General features: G+C 44.4%; 1 protein-coding gene across 1 annotated transcript; it reads right to left on the reverse strand.

Moving 5' to 3' along the window:
- Window positions 1-195: 195 nt before the first annotated feature.
- Window positions 196-16,422, reverse strand: LOC110217083 (syncytin-1-like). The gene is made up of 3 exons (XM_020999244.2): window positions 16,271-16,422; window positions 8,135-8,299; window positions 196-2,485 (listed from the first exon to the last, which is right to left on the reverse strand). The coding sequence occupies exons 1-3, from the start codon at window positions 16,340-16,342 to the stop codon at window positions 674-676; spliced, it is 2,049 nt and encodes a 682-aa protein (XP_020854903.1). The 5' UTR covers window positions 16,343-16,422; the 3' UTR covers window positions 196-673.
- Window positions 16,423-23,273: the final 6,851 nt, after the last annotated feature.

The following is a 23,273-nucleotide window of genomic DNA, read 5'->3' on the forward strand; positions in this document are numbered from 1 at the left end:
TTAGTAGCAGGTCAATGTGTGTGGATTTGTATTTTTAAAAGTTCAAAGGGGTGAGTCAATCATTTTTCTACACTAGGAATCACACATGCCAAATGTTTCTCCTATGCCCCGACCTGCAGGGCCAGTATACGTGGGGGGTCGAGGAGGACCCTGGCTGAAGGGAATGGGTGAAAAGGAGGAGTGAGACCAAAAGGATGGTAGGCAAGGTCTAATTTTATTTTTGAGCGTTACAAGCTTATATAGGGCAAAAGCGGGGAGGGGCAAAAGGGGAAAATGGGCCTCCGGGACTTTCCAGGGGCGGTGTGGCGACATCTTGCGGTTAGCCCTGACAGGAACACGTTATGGTACGGTTTGTCCCGGAACAAGCTGCTTGGGGTGTGGTAATCTCACGGGGTTAGGGGCCCACTACCAGGTGCTGGCCTCCAGCATGTCCCCCATTTTGTATTTAAAATAGCAGGTGAGAGGCCTGTCTTAGGCTATGAGGTCGGCCTCCATGTTCAAAGCGCATTAGTGGCAGTGGTCCCTGTCTTAGGCTAAGCGAGGGGACCCCACGATGTAACCCATCATGGCCTCACTCTATTCCCGTCATGGGGAAGCAACTGCAGCCGCGCTGATCTTTTTTGAAACATGGGACCTCAATATTCCCGTCATGGGCTCTCTCACAGCCGCCAGATCACTTTTTATCCTTAATATTTCTCCACCACCGCGAGCAGCGAGATTCCGGATGCACGAGCTTCGAGAACTGGAGACCCTCTTCCATGGTATCAGTAGGATCTTCTGACGAAGCAAGTTGGTGGTAATGGATATTGACGGTGTTTTTAAGAGAAGCCTCAATCTGCGTCTTAATGAAAGAGGTTAGTCTGGTAAAGGCCCAAGGTCCAAAAGAAAAAAGTAGGAGGAGACCAATTAAAGGTCCAAGAAGAGGGAGGAGGTATGGGAGGACTCCATTCAAGCCACTCCAGAGGGGATTTTCAAAAAGTTTTCTGCGTCTTTCAATCAGATCCTCTTGCAGTTTTTTGATTTTATCCCGCACTATCCCAGATTTATTTGCATAGAAGCAACATTTTTCTTGTAGGGCTAAGCAAATTCCCCCTTGTTCTGCCGTGAGTAAATCTAGGCCCCTCCTATTCTGAAGAACGACTCCCGCCAGGGAGTCAATTTGGTCTTGAAGGTCATTTATCGTCCCCGAGAGGGTTTGCACATCATTAAGAAATTGATGGGATAGTTTTGTATATGAATCAACAGCAACTCCTATGCCGGCAGAGCCGGTAGCGAGTGCCCCTGTAATCCCAAGGCCAACAAGGAGGGGGATAAATGCAACAGCCCTCTTGGGTCTTCCAGTAATATAATCAAAACTGGGCAGTGGGACAGGCTCATCTCCCGGAATGATGTCGATATCAGGGAGGATTGAAATTTGTGTGCAGAGTCCTGTCCAATTCTGGGGGAGAGCAGAGTAGGCCATATTTCCCCCACAGGCGAAAAGTTGTCCCGGCAGGGGACAGAGAGGTTCCTGTGAGGTATAGTTTTTGACTTCAGAGCAATTAGCAAAGGTAGCAAAACCAACATCAATATCAGCAGTGGAATTCTGAAATGGGGCTTGGATACAAGGAGAGGGGCGGAGACCAACAGGTTGTACCTTAAAAGGTGGACTAAGTGTGCAATTTGTGGATGTGGAGCCATTTTTGGACATCAAAGCTATGGGCATAGGTGTGCCAAGGGCCATACACAGCCAGCAATCGGCAGCCAAATCAGGGTTAGAGTAATTAAGGGCCTTAAGTGTTGCTTCAAGGATTTCTGAAGTTTGGACATCTAGGTCCGTTCCCCGGGGTTTGGGCAGTGCAAGTGGATGGTAATGGATGGGGGGATACATACTCTTAATTATTTCATTTATTCGTTCCCTAACCTCATGTTCCCTAATTTGGTCTGTAGGGCCACCCCCATCAGAGATATGGACAGGTGCATGAAGGGGCCAACAGACATTTTTTCCAATATTTTCTTTACGACAGGAAGCCTGAGCATACTTATTGGTACTTCCACGTAGGCCTTGGCTAGTTATATGCGCCCAGTCCCCTCCTGTGGAGCCACCATATTCTCTTTCCTGTATTGTAGTAAGATAGACTGTTCCTGAGCTGCCACTGCACTGCTGGGTAGAACTATAGCATGTGGAGTGCAAGGCCTCAAGGTAGTTGCAATCACTGGGGCAAGGCCCGGGCTGGCCACCATTCGGAGGGATAACTCGGGGCTTCCTTACGCATTCCCACTTGGGTTTGGAGACGCCCGTGATAGAATGACGGTAGGCGAGGTAGGCTGTCTTTTCCCCGCAGTCCACTTCTTGCGTGTAGGTGGCGGGACGGACAGTGAACGTGCCCCCGCCGCAGTCACAAGGGCTTCCAAAGAGGGCACGGCTGAGCGCTACTGGGTCAGGAGATTGAAAACCACCGTGGCTCCCACGGAACAGGAGGAAAATTACGAGGATCGTCATTTTCTGTAAAACAGAGAAAGAAAACAGAGGTGTCTCAGGGGGGTGTGGTTCCCTGGACGGCATTATGAGTTTCTGGCTTGTCCATCAACCTAATCAGCCTTTCAGGCAACCATCTAGCATTTTGGCACTTTGAGTCATAAATACAAGCATGGCCTTTGCCCCAGATTAACACAGGATCAGGGCCCTGCCATTTGCCAAGCAGGGGATCTTTCCATTTTGCCTGAGCGTAGGTTTGGGCCGTAGTGGAATGCCAAAGGCGGTCTGCGGCACTCTTTGCCGCAGTGTCCAGAGTGAGAAAATTTAAAACAAAAAGAGCGTGATTGAGCAATGTTTTGGCATTGCCAGCTCTGGGATAAAGAACTTCCCTCCCTGATTGTAATTTCAGGATCATGTTTTTCAGTGTCTGATGGGCCCTTTCCACAATTCCTTGCCCTTGAGGATTATAGGGTATACCAGTAACATGCTTAATATGCAACTGTGTACAAAAAGATCTGAAAGAAGAACTGGTATAACCAGGGCCATTATCTGTCTTAAGAATTTTGGGCTGCGGGAGGACCGCCAAGGCACTAAGGAGGTGATTAATGACATGTTTGGTGGCCTCTCCAGGTTGCAGGGTGGCAAAAATGAAGCCACTGAAGGTATCAATGGACACATGAACATATTTAAGCCGACCAAAAGGGGGATAGTGAGTGACATCCATTTGCCAAAGTTCCCCGGGGATAAGACCTCGGGGATTGATGCCATTATGAGGTTCAGGAAGGAGGGTCAGGCAACCAGGGCACTGTTTCACAATCTGTCTGGCTTGTTCCCGGGTTATAGGGAACTTGAGACGAAGCGTATGGGCATTCAGGTGATGCAGCTTGTGGGCTTGTGTGGCAGCCTCAACAGGGGAGGCAGACAGAGCAAGCAGAATGCGACGAGTTACTTGATCAACCTGATCATTCCCTTCAGAAAGAGGACCGGGGAGGTCGGAATGGGCACGAATATGACCAATGAAAAAGGGGTGATCGCGGGAGAGAATTAGAAGCTGAAGAGTGGCAAAAAGAGGAGACGCATTAGTGGAGGGACGGATATACGGGACGGTTTCCAATAGAGGGACTGACTGTGCAATATAGGAACTATCAGTATAAACATTGAGGGGGCCCGAGACAGATTCAAAAACCTTAATGACCGCTGCGAGCTCTACCAGCTGCGCGGAGGTGAAAGGGGTGTCAAAAGAGGTGACCTGTCCATCAACACTAAAGGCTGCCTTCCCTGTGGCGGAGCCATCAGTGAACGCCAAATGGGCGCTCTCTATGGGCTCCGCTTTGGTGATCCTTGGGAAGACCACGGGTGTTTTCTGAAAGAACTGAATGAGCTTATCTGAGGGATAATGATTGTCTATAGCTCCCATATAGGAAATGCAATTAACTGCCCAATCATCATCATTCTGAAGCAGCCATTGAATCTGCGAAGCAGTGTAGGGGCAAACAATATGATCTGGTTCTCGACCAAAAAGTCGAAGGGCTGCCTCTCGGCCGAGGCGCAGGAGCCCTGCCGTTAAATGCGGGTAGGAAGAAAGGATCTTTGTAGGTGTGGCTGGCATATGAATCCAGAATAACGGATGTCCCTGCCATAACAATCCAGTGGGAGAAAAAGTGGTGGAAAAAATTAAGAACCAAAGAGGTTTTTGAGGAGCGTAATAGCCAATATGTTGTTCATGAATGGCTTGCTCAATTAAGGCAAGGGCCTTACGGGCCTCCGGCGTGAGAGAGCGGGGTGAATTTGGATCGGAGTCTCCTTTAAGAATATCAAACAAGGGTCGCAGTTCCCCTGTAGTGATCTTAAGATATGGCCGAAGCCAATTCAATTCTCCCAGTAATTTTTGGAAATCATTAAGGGAGCAAAGGTGACTCACTCGTAGGCGAACCTTCTGGGAGAGAATGCGATTCGTCAAGAGTTCAAATCCCAAGAACAGCTGGGGGGGCAGGTTTGCACTTTATCAGGGGAAATATTAAGGCCCCGATATTCCAACGCCTTAATGAGCTCCTGTGATACCTGAGTCAATTCCTCATTATTTGGTCCTGCAAGGAGGATATCGTCCATATAATGGATAATATAAAGCTTGGGATACTGCAAGCGGAAAGGATCAATTGTTTGGGCAACATATTTTTGGCACAGCGTAGGGCTATTAGCCATGCCTTGTGGCAAAACTTTCCACTGAAAGCGCGGAGAAGGGCCCACACAATTGGTAATAGGAACACTAAAAGCGAAGCGCTGACAATCGGAAGGGTGGAGGGGAATGGAAAAGAAGCAATCCTTAAGATCAATTGTAATCTTAGAAAAATCTTGCGGTATGGCTACAGGGGAGGGGAGCCCAGGTTGAAGGGCCCCCATAGGAATCATAGTTTTATTGACGGCCCGTAAATCATGTAAGAGTCGCCATTTACCTGATCTTTTTTGGATAACAAAAATGGGCGTGTTCCACGGGGATGTAGATGGTTCTATGTGACCTGCAGCTAGTTGCTCCTGCACTAAAGCAAGCGCTGCCTCCAGTTTTTTCTTGGGTAAGGGCCACTGGTCTACCCAGACGGGTAGGTCATTTCTCCACGAGATCCTATCTGCCTGGAGTGCAGGAGGACCCGTGGCCCTCACGAAAAATGGTTCTGATTATCTGGGCTCTCACAACCAAGGCCTGCTCGTCCTTTTCTCCCTTCAGCAACAATGGGGGACAGTTGCCCTTGACCTTTCTTGCCTAATCCTTGCCCTGGGAGAAATCCCTGGGAGAGCATTTGACGGGTCACAACGGTATTTGGGCTGCACATAATTACCCCCATCTGTGAAAGAATGTCCCTTCCCCATAAGTTGACAGGTAAGCCGGGGATCACAAAAGGCCGAACAGTCCCTTTATTTCCTTCTTTGTCTTGCCAAGGCAGCCATTGAGAGCTCTGTAGGGTATTGTGGGATTGACCTATGCCCTGCAAGTGTGTCATGGATGGTTGAAGGGGCCACGAAGATGGCCAACTGTCTTTTGAGATAACAGTCGAGTCAGCTCCTGAATCTAATATTCCTTCAAAAAGCCTGCCTTGAATAAAAAGCGTAAGCATGGGGCGGTCTTGGGAAATGGCCTGGACCCAATAGATGTCTGAGGAACCAGGCTTGGAGTGGCCTCTAACAGTGGCGAGAGCAGGGTATGGAGTCTGTAGGGGGAGCGGGAGAGCCTGCGCAAGGCGTTGTCCCTGACGGACAGTGAGGGGCCCTTTCAGGGTTGAGGCAAGTATCTGAATTTCCCCCGTGTAATCACTATCCACAATGGAGGGGTGAATCATGAGGCCATTAATAGTAGCGGAGGCGCGACCAAGGATGAAAAAATAGAAGTCAGGGGGCGGGGGCCAAAGATGCCTGTAGGAATAATATGGACGCCACCCTCGGGAGTCAATACTGAGGTGGAGGCGGCACACAAGTCCACCCCTGCGCTTCCTGCAGTGGCTCTGAAGAGTGGGATGTGGAGTGGGGTGTGGACTGGCTGATCCCCGAGGCCCGAACAAAGGGGGTCGACTGGGGGGCCCGGGGCTGGCCCCTCCGACCGTTTCCCTGTAAAGGGTGGCCATGAACGTCTGTAGTTGAGCGGCAGGTATTTGCCCAGTGTTTCCCTTTCCTACACCGAGGGCAGAGGGTGGAGGGTTGGGAAGCCTTATTGCTGATTGGAGCGGAGGGAGTGTCAGGGGCACTAGGGCACTGTCGGGCAAAATGGCCAGGTTGACCACACCGGAAGCATGCCTTTTGGGAGTCCCCGGTTTGGAGAGCTGCCCCTATGGCCAGATGTACGGCCTGGGACATTTTGGTAGTGAAGGGATCTACATCTCTGCACATACGTATCATTTCCTCTAATGTTTTATCTCTCCACTTCCCGCGTAAGGCAGACCGACAGGCATTGTTAGCATTTTCATATGCTAAGCGTCTCACAAGCTGATCATTAGACGCTTCTTGCCCTAAGGTTCGTTCAGTTGCTTCCAAGAGCCTACTAACATACTCAGAGAAATCTTCCTGAGTTCCTTGTACGATCTTATTAAGCGGAGCAAGGGGGGATCCAGAAGTGGGCAAGGCACGCCAAGCCGCGAATGCAGCATTGGCGGTTTGCGCCAAGAGGCCTATTGGGAGGCAGCGTTGTTTGGCCTCCTCTGCGTATTTCCCTTGACCACTCAACTTCTCATAAGTCCACTTTAAAGCGGGGGAGCCAGGGGATTTTTGGTTGGCTGTAGCCATGGATTGGCAGCGGTCGAAGAAATCTGCTTTCCATGTCAAGAACTGCCCCCTTGAAAGGACTGCCTGTACTACACGAAGCCATTCTGCCGGCAAGAGATATCCTCCGCGGGACATAGATTCAAGAGCTGAGAGGGTGAACGGGGCGTTAGGACCATAGGACTTGACGGCGGCGTTAAGATCCTTAATCCCTTTGAACTGCAATCTCCTATATTCTAACCGCTGTCCTTCCTTTTTTCCAATTGCCCATTCCTCTTCTTCTATTTTTCCACTATCCTGTCCCTCCCCCTCTCCCTCGTCCTCTTCCCCTTCTTCCTCACTTTCTTCATCTCCCTCCCCTTCACTGGCAGAAACTTCCTTGGGGTCGTTGTGTGAGGAGTCAGGCTGACGAGACCGGGTCATAACAGGGAATATCATGGGCTGTGCCTTGTTAGATTTTCTATCTCTAGCACTGGCTCTGATCTTTTTCAGGGGTTTCTGATGTAACTGCGACCTATTGGGGGAAAAAATGACAGAATTCTGGAGGGAGTGTTGCAGGGAACTCAGTTCCGAAGAGAGTTGTGCATATTGCTTTTGTAGATCTAAGACTTCTCGGAGCTCCTTAACTTGAGTGGAGAGTTGACTTCTGGCGGATGTGAGGGCTGAGGAAGTGGGAATGGGGGGCAAAAGCGCAGGAGCGCAAGTCTGGGATATGTAGGGAGGGGGTAGGTACTGGGGAGTTATGGGCCAGTCCGGGTTATTATATCGGGCGGCTTCTTCCTCCAGTTCCGCCTCGTCCCCGGGATCTAGAGTATCAGGGTCAGGATCTCCTAAAGGAGGAGTTTTGTGTTTTGCAATTATAGGCAGTGTTAAAGGTTCAGTAGCCGGGACCGTTTCCACAGGGAGGGGAGGATAAAGAGGCTTTGGAGGTTCCGGCGGAATGGTAATGACCACGGAGGGGGGTCTAGGGGGACTTTTTCCCACTGATTCTAATGACTTTGTAGAGGCGGTTCGTGATAAAGGGCGCTGTAGCGATTTAACAGAAGCTGCCCGCGACAAGGGGCGTAAACAAAACTCTGCCACCGAAAGGAGTTGGCGCTTGCCTGGGTCCCCAGGGGCAGATTCCACTATGTCTCTGATGATACCCCAGTAAGAAAAAGCCGAGGGAGGGACCGCCTCTGGCCCTTCAGTTTGCAACTTTCTATTGAGGTCTCTCCCGACCTTCTGCCACTTTCCCGGATGAATATCTGGGCCGGTAACCATAAACCAAGGGCAGACCTCATCTACAAAAAGAAAGAATTTCAAAAGGTCCTTTTTCTTAACTTTAACTCCTCTCTCCTTAAGGGCATGCTTAAGGTCTTGGATAAAGACCTGCTCCTTAGAAAGGTTGGAACCCATGATTAGAATGAGGCGGACGAAAACTCAACTTACCAAAACGCAGGGGCTCTTCATGAGCGATGAGAAGGAGGGGGTCGCGACGAATCGTTTCTCAATGCTGGTCCGCCTGGCAGAAGTCCGAACCTCGAGCCCCACGTTGGGCGCCACTTGCCCCGACCTGCAGGGCCAGTATACGTGGGGGGTCGAGGAGGACCCTGGCTGAAGGGAATGGGTGAAAAGGAGGAGTGAGACCAAAAGGATGGTAGGCAAGGTCTAATTTTATTTTTGAGCGTTACAAGCTTATATAGGGCAAAAGCGGGGAGGGGCAAAAGGGGAAAATGGGCCTCCGGGACTTTCCAGGGGCGGTGTGGCGACATCTTGCGGTTAGCCCTGACAGGAACACGTTATGGTACGGTTTGTCCCGGAACAAGCTGCTTGGGGTGTGGTAATCTCACGGGGTTAGGGGCCCACTACCAGGTGCTGGCCTCCAGCACTCCTAGATATTTATCTATCTAAAAAAAGAAAGAAAAAAAAACAACCTAGGAGATTCCCAATGGTGAGAGGCAGCATGTAACATAATGGAAAGCATCAAATTTAGAGTCCAGAAGCCTGTTTGAAGCCCATCTCTGATACTTATAGTGAAAGACACCCCTCTGAGCTCAGGTCTCTTCATAGTAAAATGAGGATAGTAATACGTATACAAGATAAAGGAGTACTTTATAAGCCTTAAATCACTACAAAAATGGGAGTTTATGGTAGATGCATTTCTACTGGGGAAATGAGAGGATAAGAGCTTGCATTAGCCTACTATTTTGCAATCACTAGGGTTTCTTCAACCTTCTAATTCAAAGGACTAGCTCCATCCAACAAAGTTCTGTCTTCCCAAGAAATTTCCAGAGGAAATGTAAAACTGCTTTAGTTAAAAAATTCCCAAAATAGTTAATAATCTTTTTGCATTTACTGCTTTCACAGACTAATATTACCTCATTTGGGTCTCCTAACAATGTAGGTAGCAGCACAGGCATTATTAACCCCATTTACAGAGAAGTAAACAAAGGAGTTAACTCTCAAGGTTGGATAACAAGTTGGTGGAACTGTTACCCCCAGAAGGATAAAGGCATCATCTGTCATAGCAGACTAACTTTTCACAATTAAATCTGATCTCTAAGGTTTCATCCTGCTCTAAAATCCTAAAAACCATATATTTATTCATTCACTCAAGTAGCTTTTAATACAGGCAGGGTATGTATATGATTCTAGGAATCATAGATAAAGATAAACAAAAGACAGTCCCTGCCCACAAGGACACTAGAAAATACAGCAGATGTTTATCTTTACAATAACCTTTATCTGCAACCAAGCCTGTGAGCCAGGTAAGGTCTAGATTTATTTTCCTTTTAGAAATGGCTACAGAGTCAAGGGAAGGCCATGAGATGACAAGGAGAGGTGGCAGAGTACTCTAACAGGCCTCTAGGCACATCACCACCAAATGAGACAAGGGACGTACCATGCTCTGTAAAAGACTTCATCAATGCACATCTGCTTCCAGTGATGAGTTTTAAAGAGCAACCTAAGGCTCAGAGCACAGACTTGTCAATTGCTTCTGCCCTTTGTGGCTAAACTTAAAAAGACCACCTACCACGGGTACCTTCATTTTCTCTCCTCTCCCTCTCCTCACCCCTTACTTCAGCTTCCAACTTCATCATTTCACCAAACTGCTCTCTCCAAAGTCACCAGTGATCCAGTGGCCTTTTCGCACTTCCCATTCTCTGCAGCCTTTGACACTGATGATTACCCTCCTCTCCGCCTACTCTTCTCTCTAGGGTGCCAGGACACCATGCTCTCCTGATTCTCCTACCTATCTGGCCCCTCCTTCTCAGTCTCCTTTGCTGGATCCTCCTCAAGGTCCCCTCTAACCATAGGTATCCCTCAGGGTTCTTTCCTGGACCCTATTCTCTTCTCATCTATACTACTTCACTAGGTGATCTCATCAGCTTCCATGGATTTAATTATCTGTGTTGATGATTTTTTTTTTTGCTGAGGCAACTGGGGTTAAGTGACTTGCCCAGGGTCACACAGCTAGTAAATGTCAAGTGTCTGAGGTCACATTTGAACTCAGGTCCTCCTGACTACAAGGTTGGAGCTCTATCCACTGAGCCACCTAGCTGGCCCCGATGATTTTCAAAACAACCTATCAGGGGCCCCAAAATCTATGCTGACCTCCAATCTCACACCTTAAGTGGACTTTCAGACATGTCAAACTAGACATTCAATAGACATCTTAAACTCAATGACTAAAACAGAACTCAATTATCTTTCCCCCTAAACCTTCTCTCCCCACCCCCACCCTTCTCTCCTACTGTAGAGGACAATATCACCCTCCCCCAGGCTTGGGGGGAGTAGGAGTCATCTTTGACTTCTCACTATCTCTCACCTCCCTCCCATTTCCAACCTGTTGCCAAAGCTTCTTAATTCAACCTTTGCAACATCTCTCTAATATGCCCCATTCTCTGATGAAGGCCCATCACCTGATGCCTGTGGTGGGTCTGCCTGCCTCAAGTCTCTCTCTAACTCCACTCCATCCTCCAGCGTGGTTTTCATAAAGCACAGGGTCCAACTACATCTCCTCTCTACTAATAAACTCCAATGGTCCCTACTGCCTCTAGGATCAACATACAAAATCCTCTCGTGTTCAAAGCCCTTCACAACCGACTCCCTTCATCCCTACCTTTCTAGTCGTCTTATACCTTAATCCTCACCAATTACTGTTTAATCTAGTGACACTGACCTCCTGGCTGTTCCAAGAAAAAGCCATTCCATCAGAAAATTTGGAACCCAGAGTTTTAAAAACACATGTTTTAAAAAAATGTTTTCACATGCAACTGGGAAATAAGAAATACAGGAAATGGGGTACAGAAGTCTATCCTGCCCTACAGGAAAATAGAAGGGGAAGGGGATAAGAAAAGAGGGGGAAGAGAGAGAAGGGAGGGCAGACTAGGGGAAGGGATATTCAGAATACGTGCCATCTTGGGATGGGGGGAGGGGTGACATGGAGTGAAAATTTGGAACTCAAAATCTTGTGGAAGTGAATGTTGAAAACTAAAAATAAATAAATTTTAAAAAAAAAGCCATTCCATCCCTGGCCCCCAGGCCTGGAATGCTCTCTTCTCTATCTCCTGGCTTGCCTGTACTCTTTAAGGCCCAACCAAAATCCGACTTCTAAGGGGCAGCTAGGTGGCACAGTGGATAGAGCACTGGCCCTGGAGTCAGGAGGACCTGAGTTCAAATGTGACCTCAGACACTTGACAATTACTAGCTGTGTGACCCTGGACAAGTCACTTAACCCCACTGCCTAGTCTCCCCTCCCCCTAAAAAATCCATCTTCTACAGGAAACCTTTCCCAGCACCTCTCAATTCTGGTGCCTTCCTTCTCTTATTTATTTCCTGTTTATCCTGTATATAGCTTGTTTGTACAAGTTTGTTTGCTTGGTGTCTTCCCCAATAGACTGTGAGCGCCTTGAGGGCAGGGGATGTCATTTAACGATGTTTGTATCTTGAATGTTTATGTTTAGCACTGTGTCGAGCCCACACTAGGCACTTCATATATGTTTACACACTGTCTAGGATCATATAGTTCCAAAAGGCAAATCACTGTTAGTTATTATTATTGATAGTTATTATTTGAAGGGCTGTCTTATGAAAGAAATTATCAGACTTATTCTGCTTGACTTCAGCAGGCAGAAACAGGGATAATGGGTGAATTTTGCATAGAGGCTGATTTCAGCTCTACATATGAAAAAAAACTTGCTAAAAATTAACGCTATGTCAAAGTGGCATGAATTGCCTTGGTAGGTAACGAGTTCCCAGAACTGGAGGTATTCAAGCAAAAGTTGAACAAGTCATCTTGAGACACTGTAGAATGGATTCCTACCCAAGTACATTTGTACTAGATGCTTTCAAAGGTCACTGTTCACTCTGAGAATATGTGAGTGACACGACAGTTTTTACATAGAGTACTACAATACAAGACAAACAGGAGGGACTGTTAAAGATACCTTTTCTTTCCTAAATGCAAACTCTGTTAAGCTGCTAGAGATAGTAACAACACCCTTAGAGGAATGTGCCCTATCTGCAGAAAGGATTATTTAAAAGTTAACTTCAAACTAACCAAGATAGCAAGTTAGAGATTCTGAGTACTTCCTACCTCTCTCCTCTCCACTTGTTCCCTCTCACTTAATCTTCTACCAAGTCACAGTTGCTTGATGAGTTACAGAGAAACCATCAGAAATCCTTCTGACAAAGACAAGGTCATACAATAACAGATTTAGAGCCTCAAGATCATTTAATATAACTCAGGTAGATAAATGGAAAGTCTAAGATGCAAACCAAGATCTGATTCCAAAATCCAGCACTCTCTCCACTACACCACTTAGCAGTGGTAGCACTGACTAATCTGGCCAATAACCAATCTTCAAGCTGAAGAAATTTGTGGTTGCCAATTTCAGAGACCCAGGGCAAACTACCTTCTCTTTAAAACACAAACAGCAGCAGACATTTATACAGCCCCTTGCAGCTTTTAAAGTACTTAACATATATGATCTCATTTGCTTCTCCCAACAAACCTGTAAGGTAGGCAAGTATCACTACTTTCATTATTAAGGTGAGGAAATGAGTTCAAAAAAGGGAAGCAGCTTGCCTGCCAGAAGTGACAAAGCTATTAAGCACCTAAGTGCCAGGTAACAGGATGACAGGATAAGACACTTAGAAGTGGAAGGGACCTAAGGTCTCACTCCCTTAGCAGAGGAGGGAAGTAAGGCCCAACAAGGTTAAGTGATTTGACCAGGCTCCCACGACTGGGATTTGAACCCCGCGTCTCTGAATCCAAATACAGCTAGTACTCTTTGGACAGTCCTATGATATTTTGATTCCAATTCCAAATCCAACACATTTCTTTAAACCCAGGAGAACAAAGAAAGTGTCAAAAATAAAGGATATATTTTAAAGTAAGGTAAATTATCTGCCTGAGCAGGTACAGTTGAATGTGCAAAAAAAAGTTATCCTTTAGCAATGATTACCAGTTCACAACTAGCCAGATGGGTTCCAGCAAAATGTTTTAAAATGATTATGTTTTCTAATAGCTGACTGAAGGGCTTATCAAAATGGTATGAGTGGCAAATCCAATACATCAAAAGTCTAACTTTTTTTATTAGCTAGATGTGTTTTATAATTGTAATAGTCTGTGATTCTTGTTACTGTCTGTCCTTCTTTCTCAAGGAGGACCAAGTCATCAGGGAGATGATGCCATGACTTGCAAGTGAACTGGATTTAAGTGAGGGAGGGCTGTGCAAAGTCACCAGCCTCACTTTCTTCTCCAGAACCATCTGGGTCCAGTGGCCAGGTATAGATCAGGATGACTGAAGACGGCCCCCAATCTGTGATTCTAGATTGTTTTAGGAGGCAAATTGGTGGGCACTGGGATTAAGAGGAAGGAGAAGTGGGTTTTAATCACTTTTACTATTCTGGGATTCAGCCTTTTCTGTAAAATGAAGAGAGTAGAGTAAATGATCTCTAAGGTTCCTTCCCATACTGGAGTTCTATAATTCCATATTTATCTTTCTTTTCTTTGAAAGATAGTTCTTTCATTATCTAGCACTATCTTTCTTCTGAAAGACCGTTATTACATAAAGGGCTGTCATGTGGAAATGATTAGACTTATTCTGCCTGACCCTAGCAGATAGAACCAGGGATAATGGATGAATGTTTCAGAGGTAATTATACATGTAAAGTCATGCAAAACATATTTCCATATTAGTCATGTTGCCCCCACCCCCGCCGGAAAAAAAATAGGCAAAAAAAAGTGAAAAAAGTATGTTTCAATATGCACTCAGCATTCATCAGTTCTCTCTCTGGAGATGGATAAAACTTTTCATCTTGAGTCCTTTGGAACTGTCTTGTATTACTGTACTGATTATGAAAAAAAACTTACTGAAAAGTAAAGCTGTCTCAAAGTGGGACGAATTGCTTAATGGTGTATAATGGAGAGAACTATGGGCTTCTCGCGGGCAGGGGATGGGTTCACTATTTTGTCTTCAGATTTACAATGCCTACCTCAGTCCTGGGAACACAGCAGATGATTAATAAATGCCCAAGGCAGAGATGCCCATTATTTATTAATAAGTGCGTTCTTCAATGCAGGGGAAGGTGGCCTAGCAATTCCAGATCTTAAATTGTATTATAAAGCAGCAGTCATCAAAACTGCTTGGTACTGGCTAAGAAACAGGGAGGTGGATCAGTGGAATAGGTTAAATATGCAAGACACAGTAGTCAATGACTATAGTAATCTATTATTTGATAAACCCAAAGACCCCAGCTTCTGGGATAAGAACCCACTCTCTGAAAAAAACTGCTGCGAAAACTGGAAAAGAGTATGGCAGAAACTAGGCATAGACCCAAATCTCACACCATATACCAAAATAAAGTCAAAATGGGTTCAGGACTTAGATATAAAGGCTGATACCATAAGTAAACTGGGAGAACAAGGAATAGTTTACCTATCAGATCTATGGAGAACAGAAGAATTCATGACCAAACAGGAGATAGAGAACATTATGAAAAGCAAAATGGATAATTTTGATTACATTAAATTGAAAAGTTTTTGCCAAACAAAGCCAACACAACTAAGATTAGAAGCAAGGTAGAAAATTGGGAAAGAATTTTTACAACCAGTCTTTCTGATAAAGGCCTCATTTCTAAAATATATAGAGAATTAAGACAAATTTATAAGAACACAAGCCATTCCCCAATTGATAAATGGTCAAAGGATATGAACAGGCAGTTCTCAGATGAAGAAATTAAAGCCATCTATAGTCATATGAAAAAATGCTCTAAATCATTATTGATTAGAGAAATGCAAATCAAAACAACTCTGAGGTACCACATCACACCTATCAGATTGGCCAACATGACAAAACAGGAAAATGATAAATGTTGGAGAGATGTGGGAAAATTGGAACGCTAATACATTGTTGGGGAGTTGTGAAATGATCCAACCATTTTGGAGAACAATTTGGAACTATGCCCAAAGGGCTACAAAAATGTGCATACCCTTTGATCCAGCAATAGCACTTCTAGGGCTATATCCCAAAGAGATCAAACAAATGGGAAAAGGACCCACATGTACAAAAATATTCATAGCAGCTCTTTTTGTGGTGGCAAAGAATTGGAAATTGAGAGGATGCCCATCAATTGGGGAATGGCTGAGCAAGTTGTGGTATATGAATGTAATGGAATACTATTGTTCTATAAGAAATGATGAACAGGCTGACTTCAGAAAAACCTGGAAGACTTTATGGTCTGATGCTGAGTGAAGTGAGCAGAACCAGAGGACTTTGTATACAATAGCAGCCACGTTATGCAATGACTAAGAAGGTTAAACTGAACCCTTCTCAGCATTGCGAGGATCTAAGACATCTCCAGAGGCCTCGGGATGGAAAATGCTATCCACATCCAAAGAAAGAACTATGGAAGTCGAATGCTCTCACTTATTTTTACCTTGTTGATTTTGTTTCATCTTTCTGATGCTTCCTCCTATTGGTTTTAATTTTTACTTACAACTTCACTAATGTGAAAATATGTTTAATGGGTATGTAAATGTAAAGCCTATGTCAGATTGTGCGCCGTCTTGGGAGGGGGGGGGGGGGGGAAGGGAGAAAAATTTTCAACTCAAAAGCACATGGAAAAATTTTTTTTTAAATTAAATTAAATTAAATTTAAAAAAAAACCCTGGAGTGCAACTGCCGAAAATTCATGAGATGAGAGTCAATTCTGCTCCAGCTAACCAGCAGGGTAAACAGTTTGCTATAACTTTAATAAATGAGGCTAATGGGGAAAAAAAAAGTGCGTTCTTCAAGGAGACAAAAGTTTAGAGAGCGGCCCCACCCTCAAAGAGCTGGGAGACGACACCGAGAGGACCACCACGATCCTGGCATTCCGAGGGGCGCACGCCGCGGGCTCCGGGGGCTCCCAGAGCGGCCAGCATCCATCGCACGAAGAGGACGTCCTCCTTCCCCTCCCCCTCCGCATGCTCCCGGAGGCGGCTCACCGCCGGGGACAGAAGGGGCGCCCGCAGGAGCCGCAGCCCACCCGCCCGGTCCGCCCCCTCCACAGGAGCCGCCTGCTGCTCCTCCTCACCTCGGGGTAGCAGGCTTCCGCGGCGGCGGCGGCAGCATGCGAGGCCACGGGCTCCGCGCTATTGGCCACCATCTCGCTCTCCGCTCCGACCCCCTGTCTGCACCTCCAGCCCCCGCTCCCGAGCCGCGGGCTCCAGAGGGGACTCTCGGAAGTCGTGACCCAGGCAGCCCAAGGCCCACCCTCTCACTTCCGGGGATGCGCGCGCACTATCTCCACACTCCCATCCATCCCCTCCCTGGCCACCTTCCTCAATCTGGCTTCCTCCGATGAGGTGTCAGTTTCTTTTCGCTGCCTAGGAGAAGGGGGCGGGGAGCAGAAGCTCGTCTGGCTGCGCGCGCGCCTCCTCTCCCTCTTAACCCCGCCCAACTTTCCCCTTGGTCTGAGTTGCTCGCGCCTGCCCTTAGTTTCTGCCCGCTCCCTGGGAAAAGGAAGCGGGGGAGTGGGTTCCCTCGCCGCTGCGTGCCCCAGGCAGACTCTCCCCCTCCTGCCCTCGCGGGGAGCTTGGCGGGTTCGCAGGTGGACGGCTGCAAAGGGTGGGTGGGTGGAGCCGTGGCTGTTGGGAGTCCGCTTGGTCCCCCAGCAAGGCGGCAGTCAAGCTGGACTCTCCTAGGTAGCCGGTTCCTGCTGGAAACAACCTTAGAGGTCGTCTAACCCTGTCTTTATCCACATGGGGAAACTGAGGCCTAGGGAGGAATCACAGTCTAGCAGCGACCGAGCCCCGGATTGGCTTCAGTTTTTCCCCCTCTGCTCCTCTACCTCTGTAGTATGGGAGCCTACACACATCCACCGTTCCACCAAAAAGAAATCCAACCCAAAGTGGATGGGGCAGACTTTGCAGGTAGCGAGTTCCCCAGACCTCAAGCAGAACCTGTCAGGGGGATGGCTAATCAGTTGATGAACTTTGACAATTTTTAATCACAGAAAGTAGTTGCTTCTTAAGCTGTACCTTGTTGTGGCCCTTTGGGGGAGATTTGTTTTTAGTTTTTGATTTTCATAACTTTATCGGTTAGGGATGGTTACCAAAAATATAATAGCCTAATCATTCAATTAATTGATTAAAATTTCTGTGTGCCGGGCAATGTGCAGAGTTAATATTTATATGGTGATTTAATAATAATTTAACAATAAAAGCTAACAGAGCCCTTTGCAAATTGCTTTACATATATTCTCTCATTTTCACAATAACCACAAGATGTAGGTAGGTAGGTCTTTTTTATCATCATGAATTTTTTTATTAATTTATTTTAATTAATCAACAATCATTTCCATAAGCTTTTGAGTTTCAAATTTTTCTCCTCTCCCTCCCTGCCTCCCTCCCCAAGATGGGGAGCAATCTGATATAGGCTATACATATACATTCCTATTAAGCATATTTTCACATTAGCAATGTTGTAAGGAAGAATTAGAACCAATAGGAGGAACCACAAGAAAGAGAAAACAAAACAGAAGAAAAAGATAGCAAATTGTATGCATCCATCTGCATTCAGATTCCATAGTTCTTTCTTTGGATATGGATAGCATTTTCCAGTATGAGGCCTTTGGAGATGTCTTAGATCCTTGCATTGCTGAGAAGGGTTAAGTCTATCAAGGTTAGTCATCACACAACCCGGCTGTCAATATTCTCCTGGTTCTGCTCACTTCATTCAGCCTCAGTCCATACATGTCTTTCCAGGTTTTTCTGGAGTCCATTTGCTCATCATTTCTTATAGCACAATAGCATTCCATTACATTCATATACCACAACTTGCTCAGCCTTTCCTCAATTGATGGGCATCCTCTCAATTTCCAATTCTTTGCCACTACAAAAAGAGCTGCTATAAATATTTTTGTACGTGTGGGTCCTTTTCCCATTTGTATGATCTCTTTGGGGTACAGCCCTAGAAGTGCTATTGCTGGGTCAAAAGGTATGCACATTTTTGTAGCCCTTTGGGCATAGTTCCGAATTGCTCTCTAAAATGGCTGGATTGTTTCCCAACTCCACCAACAATGCATTAGTGTTCCAATTTTCCCACACCTTCTCCAACATTTATCATTTTAGGTAGGTCCTCTTGATACTCATTTTGTCCAGGAAACAGGCGCAAGGGGATTGAGTGACTTGGCCAGGGTCACACAAGTGACACAGGTTACTCAACCTCTGGGCCTCAGTTTCCTCATCTCTAAAATGAAGAGTCTGAACTAGAGTTCTAAGGGACTCGAAGGTCTTCTAGCTCTAAATCTGTCTTAAATGTTTTGCTCAGAATCCCTCCACTAACGAATGTCAAACCCAGGTCCTCCTGAATCCAAGTCTGGTACTACTTAGGAATTCTTTAGACACAGGCCAGCCTAGACCCCCTTTTAGATATCTTCCTTCTCTAAAATTCTAGGATGCTCTGATCCTGTAAAATGTCTATTTTCTACTTCCTCTCTCAAGAACAAATAAGTGGAAGGCACATATTTGAAGTGAAAGTCATCTTTAGATGACTTTTCCCTAGAGCATTTCCTTAATCCATAACAATAGTTCACATTTCTACAAGCTTTAAAAAAAGTTATAAAACATTATATATTATATAATAATGCATTGTATTATATAATATATAACATTAAAATGTTATGGTAAATCAAAATGTTATAGTAACATTCTGGTAGTACTTTGAAGTTTACAGAGTGCTATCTTCACAACTACCCTGTGACACAGTGCCAGTATTATTCCCAGTTTACAGAAGACTGAGATCCAGAGACATAAAGAGCTTGCCCCAGTTAGATATACTCCTACAAAGAGACAACTAACAAACCAAGCAATAAAATAATATCTGGTTTATAGTCAAGAAACCCAAGTTCTAAGTCAGACAAGCATTTTGCTAAGACAAACGAACAGACAAAATCAACTGTTCTTTACTGCAGGGAATGACAAAGTCAGAGGGCTCAATGTTGTACCCAAGCGTCAACAAACATTTTTAAACTGCCTACTATTTGCTAAGTGCTGAGGAAACAAACAGAATCAAATGAAGCTGAAGAAAGGGTGAAGAGGGAACCTCACCAGGACATGGTGAAGAAAGAAATGCAGAGAGTCAGATACTGAGTGGAGGAGGGACTTCCCAGCATAAGAAGGCCACAGAGATGGAGGGATCTTCTAGGGATGAGAAGGCTGCATTCTAAAAAAGTTACCTGTTGCATGAAAGTTGCAAATCACTTTCCTTCTCTGGCTGTGTCAGGTTCCTCATCAGTAAAATAAGGACATTGATTCATAGATTCTCAAAGGGCAAGACTCCTCCCTGGGGGGGCACTGGAACCTGGGGGGAGTAGTTTCCAGTGTAATTGGGGGGCATTGAATAAAAAAAGGGGGTGTGGAAGCATAAGGAAAGAAGACGAGAATTTTGAAAAACCCTTTCGTACATGTTTCATCTGTTGCATAACAGAGTTAAAGTTGTAGTGATTACATTATTTTCCAAATAAACACACAAAATGCAAGTTATAACCAATCAATGGTCAAGTCTGCCAACAGGTCTTTTTTTTTTTTTGATAATTAATTTATTTTTAGTTTTCGACATTCACTTCCATAAGATTTTGAGTTTTAAATGTTCTCCCCCCTTCTACTCCTCTCCCCCCACCAAGACGATGTGCAATCTAATGTAGGCTCTACTTATACATTCCTATTAAGGATATTTTCCCATTAGTCATGATGCAAAGAACAATTAGAACTAATGGAAGGAACCATGAGAATGAAGCAATAAAACAAAACAACAAAAGGAGAGCAAATACTATGCTTCCATCTGCATTCAGACTCTATAGTTCTTTCTCAGGGTAGGAATAGCAATTTCCATCATGAGTCTTTTGGAGTTGTCTTAGATTCTTGCATTGCTGTGAAGAGCCATGTTTATCAAAGTCAGTCATCCCACAATGTGGCTGTTATTGTGTACAATGTTCTCCTTGTTCTGCTTATTTCACTCTGTATCAGTTCATGTACGTCTTTCCAGTTTTTTTCTGAGGTCTGCCTGCTCATCATTTCTTATAGCACAATAGTATTCCATTACATTCATATACCACAACTTGTTCAACCATTCCCCAATTGATGGGCATCCTCTCAATTTCCAATTCTTTGCTACCACAGAAAGAGTGGCTATATTTTTGTACATATGGATCCTTTTCCCTTTTTTTTATGATCTCTTTGGGATACAGCCCTAGAAGTGCTATTGCTGGGTCAAAGAGTATGCAGAGGTTTATAGCTCTTTGGGCATAGTTCCAAATTGCTCTCCAAAATGGTTGGATCATTTCACAACTCTATCAATGATACATTAGTATTGTAATTTTCCCACATCTTCTCCAACATTTATCATTGTCCTGTTTTGTGATGTTAGCCAATCTGATAGGTATGATGTGGTACCTCAGAGTCATTTTGATTCTCATTTCTCTAATCAATAGTGATTTAGAACATTTGTTCATATGACTATAGATAGCTTTAGTTTCTTCCTCTGAAAACTGCCTGTTCATATCCTTAGACCATTTCTCAATTGGGGAATGACTTGTATTCTTATAAATTTGACTCAGTTCTCTATGTATTTTAGAAATGAGGCCTTTATCAGAGACACTGGTTGTAAAAATTCTTTCCCAGTTTTCTACTTCCCTCCTAACCTTGGATGCATTGGCTTTGTTTGTGCAAAAGACTTTCAATTTAATGTAATCAAAATTATCCATTTTGTATTTCATAATGTTCTCTATCTCTTGTTTGGTCATAAATTTTTCACTTCTCCATGGATCTAAAAGGCAAAAACTATTCCTTGCTCTTCTAGTTTGCTTGTAGTATCAGTCTTTATATCTAAATCCTGTACCCATTTTGACTTTATCTTGGTATAGGATGTAAGATGTTGGTCTATGCCCAGTTTCTGCCATACATTTTTACAGTTTCTAAGCAGTTTTTGTTAGTGATTTCTGATCCCATAAGCTGGAGTCTTTGGATTTATCAAATAGTAGATTACTACAGTCATTGACTGTTGTGTCTTACATTCCTATTCCACTGATCCATCAATCTATTTCTTAGCCAGTGCCAAGTAATTTTAATTATTGCTGCTTTATAATACAATTTAAGATCTGGTACAGCCAGACCACCTTCCCTTGAATTTCTTATCATTAGTTCTCTTGATATTCTGGACATTTTGTTCTTCCAGACGAATTTTGTTATTGTTCTTTCTAGCTCTGTAAAATAATTTTTGGTAGTTTGATTGGTGTGGCACTGAATAAGTAAATTAATTTAGGTAGAATTGTCATTTTTATTATATTAGCTTGGCTTATCCATGAGCAAACTGATATCTTTCCAATTATTTAGATCTGACTTTGTGTGAAAAGTGTTTTGTACTTGTGTTCATATAGTTCCTGGGTTTGTTTTGGCAGGTAGACTCCCAAATAGTTTATAATGTCTACAGTCATTTTAAATGGAATTTCTCTATCTCTTGCTGCTGGGCTTTGTTAGTAATAAACAGAAATGCCAATGATTTGTGTGGGTTTATTTTATATCCTGCAACTTTGCTAAATTTGTTTAGTATTTCAAGTAATTTTTTACTTAATTCTCTAGGATCCACTGACAGGTCTTAACAAGCAAGTGTTGACAGGTGAGGGTGTTGTGCATTGTCAGGAAGTCCAGCACGCATCGGCAGAAATATATGTGGGTAATGACTTCTTTACGAAGGATACTATGCAGTTACATGACGCAATATTGGGGCATGAAAATTTCAATGCAGGAAAAAACCCACAAATTTACAATAAATTATTAAATTTAAGATATGTCATTTTGGAAAACAATATATTTTCTATTTTTTTTGGAAATGATGCAAATTAAAAAAAAATTAAAGGGTTAAAGAAAGTAGATTGGGGGGAGCACTGAGTAGTTTTTTTTTGGTTTGTTTTCTTTTCTTTTCAAAAGGGAGCAGTAGGCCAAATAAGTTTGGGAACCTCTGGATTAGATGATTTGTAAGATCCTCCTCCCTGCTCTCCAGAAAACTGTTAGGGACAGAAGTCTTTCCCACAAAAGACATCCACAATGAACATATTCATACTTCTCCATGTCCATAAGACTCTCTCATTAACTGAGACTTGAGGACAGAAATCTAGGCTCTTTTGTCTTTTTCATTCCTCCAACATCCACAGCATTGAACAAAGACAGGTAGGGGAGAATTCACTGTAAGCTGGAATTGTTAGGGAAGCTTCATGGAGGGGGGGCCTTGAAAATATACAGACAAGGAGAGGGGTAGAAAATGAAATAACCTAATGAAAATAGTGGCCTTCCAAAACAACAGTGCCCTGAACATCAGAGGTATATAATAAACGTCCATTGAATAACTCTCCATTGGTGCCTCAGATGTTTCCATACACAGTTTTGGTGTTGAATGAGGGTGGGATTTGCGATTTCCTCACTTTTGTGAGCTCCCAGCTGTAGAAATTACCACACCCAATACAGATCTGCAAATCCCTTGCAACTTCTAATCTTGAAGAGTTGTCTGCGGCACTAAGAAGCTAGAGTGATTTGCCAAGAGTTTCACAGCCAGCATATATGTCAATGGCAGGACTTGAACCCTGGTCTGCTTGACTCCAAGGCTAACCTTCTGTTCCACGGTGCATTTCTTATAGAACCCTGTGAGGAAGGCAATGCAATGATTATGACGCTCATTTTTCAGATGAGAAAACTGTGGCTTTGAATTATCATGTGCTTTTCCCACGACCTTGAAGCTAGTATCTGATATGGGATTCTAAATCTACGTCTTCTTACTCCAACTTAGCACTCTACCCACTGCTGTATTCAGTGCTACCTCTTTAAGCAACAAACCATTTTTTAAAATGTTTAGCTGTTTTGGGTGTTTTTTAGTTTTGGTGTTTTTGTTTTTGTTTTGTTTTGTAACCACAGCACGGATACAATGGATACCATGAATGGGTGGTTTTTTGTTGGGTTTTTTTGAGTTGTTACAATTCTTTGAAATAAAAGTGACCAACTAAACTTTTCAGATATCCTGTGGGGAGTGAGGGCACAGAGATGTAC

Source organism: Phascolarctos cinereus, unplaced genomic scaffold (genome assembly GCF_003287225.1).
Source record: "Phascolarctos cinereus isolate Bilbo 61053 unplaced genomic scaffold, phaCin_HiC Scaffold_4;HRSCAF=312, whole genome shotgun sequence".
Taxonomy (NCBI): Eukaryota; Metazoa; Chordata; class Mammalia; order Diprotodontia; family Phascolarctidae; genus Phascolarctos; species Phascolarctos cinereus.